Consider the following 5,195-nt stretch of genomic DNA (forward strand, 5'->3'; position numbering starts at 1 on the left):
ATGTACACATACAAGGAATTTGCTTTGGTGCTCCGCTCGCAAGCAACAACACGACATACAGTAGACAATTACAAATAAATCATTATAATTTAATCATGTGAAGAATTAAATAAAATACCAGAGCAAAAGGTGATGTGTGGCTGTTGAGAAACTACTCTCCTAAAGTCTACTATCAATTCCACTGTCTTAAGAGTCCATTGTCCACTGGCTTTAAGGATAAGGGGGAAATCTTTTAGGACCGAGATGAGAAAAACATTTTTCACACAGAGAGTGGTGAATCTGTGGAATTCTCTGCCACAGAAGGTAGTTGAGGCCACAGTTCATTGGCTATATTTAAGAGGGAGTTAGATGTGGCCCTTGTGGCTAAAGGGATCAGGGGGTATGGAGAGAAGGCAGGGATGGGATACTGAGTTGGATGATCAGCCATGATCATATTGAATGGCGGTGCAGGCTCGAAGGGCCGAATGGCCTCTACTCCTGCACCTATTTTCTATGTTTCTAAGAGGATTGAGCTCCAGGTTGTTGCGATGGCACCAGCACGCAACAAGCTGGGGCTCAGGTTGCGGGGTTCAGGCACAGTCAACTGGGAGAGTTTGGAGTGTAGTATCCATGGGGCAATGGTGTTGAATGCAGAGCTAGAATCCACAAACATGATCCTTGCATAGGTCCCCTGTCCGTCTAGAGTCGACACCACCATCTGCTGGTCACGGCCGGTGCTACAGGGGACAGTGCGCTCTCTCAGGCTCTGTCCGTGGAGCGATGCCACCATCTACTGGTCACGGCCGGTGCTGCAGGAGACAGGATCTTACAGAGGAACATAGAAAATAGGTGCAGGAGTAGGCCATTCGGCCCTTCGAGCCTGCACGCCATACAAGTTACTCCAGCACTCTGTGAAACGTCACCGATCCATGTTCTCCACAGATGATGCCTGACCCGCTGAGTTACTCCAGCACTCTGTGTAATTTTTTTGTAAACCAGCATCTGCAGTTCTACTTATGGCTAGCAAATGGAATCAGCAGTGGGGCATCGAGGGCGAGATTGGCTGAAGGGCCTATCCCTGCTTCCCCCGTCTCTGGAGAAACAAAGAGTGCTGGAGTAACTCAGCGGGTCAGACAGCATCTGTGGAGAACATGGCGAGGTGACATTTCAGAGTGCTGGAGTAACTCAGCGGATCAGGCAGCATCTGTGGAGAACATAGATATGTGACGTTTCACAGAGTGCTGGAGTAACTCAGCAGGTCAGACAGCATATGTGGAGAACATGGATAGGTGACGTTTCACAGAGTGCTGGAGTAACTCAGCGGGTCAGGCAGCATCTGTGGAGAACATGGATAGGTGACGTTTCACAGAGTGCTGGAGTAACTCAGCGGGTTAGACAGTATCTCTGGAGAAGGTGGAGATGTGACGTTTCAGTTTGAGACCTTTCATCTTCTTACAAGCCAGCATCTGCAGTTCCTTCTTACAGTCTGAAGAAGGGTCTCGACCTGAAACGTCACCTATTCTTCTTGGTTTCTTGGTTTCTTGGTCCTCCAAAATATTCCAAATGGAATTTAAACTGGAGGTGGTGAAGGGAGGGCTTAAGCCAGAAAGGGTTATTGGGAAGAAAGAGCTACTTTAAATTTAGTTGCATCTGGTTGGGTAACTATAGTTGGGTGGAGATTATTCCATGCTTTAATTGTGCGGGGGAAGAACGAATTGCTGTACACATCTGTCTTTGTAGCTGGGATCACAAATTGGATCGAATGACCTCGTCTGCTCCTAATTGGTTTGGGTTTGGTGTAGGTCTTGTAGTCTATGTCGAGCTGACCATTTAACATTTTGTAAAAACAGGTCAAACGGTGAGCTTCACGTCTGTCTTGGAGAGGGTTCCTTCCACCCCAGAGAATTCAGAAGTTTGGTGACACTCGCTTCTCTCTCATAGGTGTTAGTAACAATCGAGCTGCCTGTCTTTGGACACGTTCGATGGAAGAAATGTTTTTATTTGTGTATGGGTCCCATGCTGCAACTGCGTAGTCCTTTCTCTCCAGAGATGCTGCCTGACCCGCTGAGTTACTCCAGCACAATGTGAAGCGTCACCTGTTACTTGACCCGCTGAGTTACTCCAGCACTTTGTGATTTTTGCTCCAGAGTCCAGCGCCTGCCGTTCCTGGTGGCTTGGTTTCCTCGGTGGAGGGTGAGGGAAGCTTCTATGTTGGACTGAGATGATCCAATATGACCCTCAGTGTGTTCTCTCAGGCTCATTCCGTGGAGCGACACCACCACCTGCAGGTCACGGCCGGTGCTGCAGGGGACAGTGGGCTCTCTCAGGCTCTGTCCGTGGAGCGACACCATCACCTGCAGGTCACGGCCGGTGCTGCAGGGGACAGGATCTTGTGCAGTGTGGGCGGAGGTCTCTGTGGTTTCCCCGTTGACCCAGTCTGTGTTTGTCTCCCACAGACCCCGGTGCTGCCTCCCACCATCACCGACCAGGTGCGGCTCTGGGAACTCGAACGTGACCGGCTACAGTTCACCGAAGGCAAGTTCACCGTGTGGTGGCTGCACCGGAGAGAGGTTGGGGAGGATGGGGAGAGGGGAGGGGACTGGGGGGGTCAAGGATGGGGGAGCGGGGGGCAGGAGGGTGGGGAGTGGGATGGGGGGATGGAGAGAGGGGGTTGGGGGTGGGGAGGGAGAAGGGGAGCGGTGGACGGGGAGAGAGGGGGTGGGCAGAGAGGAGGGATGGGGAGAGGGGAGGGGGAAATGGGCGGAGGGGAGGGGGGAGGGGAGACGGAGGGGTGGTGAGGGGAGACGGATGGTGAGAGGGAGTGGGGAGAAGATGGGGATGGGGAGAGAAGGGACGGGCAGAAAGCAGCCTCGAGATCTCACGGTCGAGTTTATGGTGATCTCCCCCTTCTCATTGTACCCCTCCTTACTTCCCCCCACCCACTTCTCCCCCCCCCCTCTCTCTCCCCCCACAGGTGTGCTGTACAACCAGTTCCTGTCGCAGGTGGACTTTGAGTTGCTGCGTGACTATGCGCGGGACCTGGGGGTGCTGGTGTGGGAGAATCCCCCCAAGCGGCTGATGGTGGTCACCCCCACCGGCCACCCCGACGTCAAACGCTTCTGGAAACGGCAGAAACACAACTGACCACCCGGGGAATCTCCCCACATTCACGCCCCCTCCCCTCTCCCCCATCCCTGCCACCCGCCCCCCAAAGCCCAGACTGGAGTAACCCTCCCAGCTTTGTCTCCCCCTCCCGCACATTCAGTCTGAAAAAGGGTCTCGACCCAAACCGTCAGCTGTTCCTTTCTCTTCAGAGACGCTCACAAGTTATAGGAGTAGAATAGTAAGATTAAACGAGAACTTACCAGTTTGAAGTTTGATCCTTATTTTATGAGGAGGAACGTTGAGGGACTACGTGAAGAACCCGCTTACGACGCATGCGTGTCATTCTTCAAAGCAGCGGTGTGGAATCACAGATAACTATAATGACTAAACATAGTAAGATTAGACAACAGATACCAGTTCAGACTATGATCAAGGGTGGGAGCGGAGGGCACGTAGTCCCTCAACGTTCCTCCTCATAAAATAAGGATCAAACTTCAAACTGGTAAGTTCTCGTTTAATCTTACTATTTTACTTCGGAGTCACGTGAGTGACTACGTGAAGATTTTAAAGCTCTGTGATTTCATGCCGTGGAACGAGTCCATGCATCACATCTGCCTTGATTTTTGGGGAGAGTAGAGTTAACAACATTAGACATCAATACGATATTGAAATCCAACAGTAAAATTATGAACACCAATTATTGCCCCTATTTATGGGTCTATTATATTACAGAACTTAAATTTGTTTCTGTAAATGTTTCAGGTTCAATGACTGGTTTGTTATAAAGTCGTTGGAAAATTCCTCCGTTGGCCATCCTGCTGTCTTGAGGATTTGGTCCATTGGTACGTCCAACTTCATAGCTGCTAATGTAGCTGCAGCCCTGGTGGAGTGAGATTTGAAATGCTAGTTCCCACTCCAGCCTATTTAGGACTTGTTTTAGCCATCCAGAGATGGTCTGGACTGTCACTGTTTTAAATGGCTGTTAGTAGCTGATTAAAGTGACATTCCTCCCCTCTGATGATCTTAGTATACTAAGTATGATAGTAAGTGTGTTATAATACAGAGACGACCATCTGTATGGTAGACCCTGAATTCTGTTTTTTAGGCCTGCTGACCCCTGTCTGTTCTGTATGACTATTACACTGATGTAAACCATAAATTCCAGATGAATTAATCATGTTGTCCAACCTTATTTTCTGTGGTGACTGGACCCTTGTGGCGTGACCAGGACCATCAGCATGACTGTTTTCATAGTCAGTTCCCGTAGGAACAGAGCTGTAGCTGGAGACCAGTTTCTTAACATGGTCAGTACAATGCTCACATCCCATATTTGGGAGTACCTGGTTCTTGGGGCTAATTTAAAAAATGCCCCTCATGAGTTTGTTTACCAGGGTTTGTCCCAACAGAATGCCGCTCTGTACCTTCATTCCAGCATCTGCAGTTCCGTTTTGAACACCTTCAATAGGTATATTGACAGATATACAGAGCACCTCTGGCGCAGTTGATGGCACTATGACTGAGCCTCTCATCGTAATGGAGGTTTGCCAGGAATTCCAGAACAGACGGGATGTTCATAGATCTGTGAGTGATGATTGTTGTTGTGACAGTACTTCCCATTACTAGATGATACCAAGTACTGATGTTTAGGTGGACTGTCTGTGACCCGCTGAAATAATTCCGCATTCGGTCCGTCAGTCCCAGGTGTAGAAGAGGTGCTTCCAACTCTAAATAAATAGGTTAATATATAATAGTGACGGGTAACTCCCCTTGTTGCGGGAAGACCCAGTAAGTTAGGTCTATGATGGATGGTGATGTATGGTTCTGACCCATGTTGATATCACCAGTACCTCTGGTTGCGTAGGGCAATCAGGTATTATCAAAATTCGAGACGTGAAGTCTATAGTTTCTTCCTAAATAACCGACTGATGAGGCAAAAGGGAGGGATGCATAAATGATCCCCCAATCAGCGAAGATACATCTGAACCACTGCCCCAGGTTCTGGCTCCCAAGAACATAATTTGATAACTGGTAAGAGCATGGATGTGAATAGGTCGTTATCTGGTGTTCCATACCAGCTGTTCCAGCAATACATATTTTATCCAACATCCATA

The 5,195-nt window shown here is 49.2% G+C and overlaps 1 protein-coding gene across 1 annotated transcript in view; it reads left to right on the plus strand.

Moving 5' to 3' along the window:
- Positions 1–3,191, plus strand: part of gtf2h4 (general transcription factor IIH subunit 4) — a 29,709-nt gene extending 26,518 nt beyond the window's left edge. Inside the window, exons 12-13 of the mRNA XM_033047421.1 lie at positions 2,436–2,514; positions 2,954–3,191. Coding sequence (XP_032903312.1) covers positions 2,436–2,514; positions 2,954–3,123 — 249 coding nt within the window. The 3' untranslated portion in view covers positions 3,124–3,191. The remainder of the gene's footprint in view (positions 1–2,435; positions 2,515–2,953) is intronic.
- The last annotated feature ends 2,004 nt before the right edge of the window (positions 3,192–5,195 follow it).

This window comes from Amblyraja radiata, chromosome 30 (assembly GCF_010909765.2).
Source record: "Amblyraja radiata isolate CabotCenter1 chromosome 30, sAmbRad1.1.pri, whole genome shotgun sequence".
In the NCBI taxonomy this organism is placed as follows: domain Eukaryota; kingdom Metazoa; phylum Chordata; class Chondrichthyes; order Rajiformes; family Rajidae; genus Amblyraja; species Amblyraja radiata.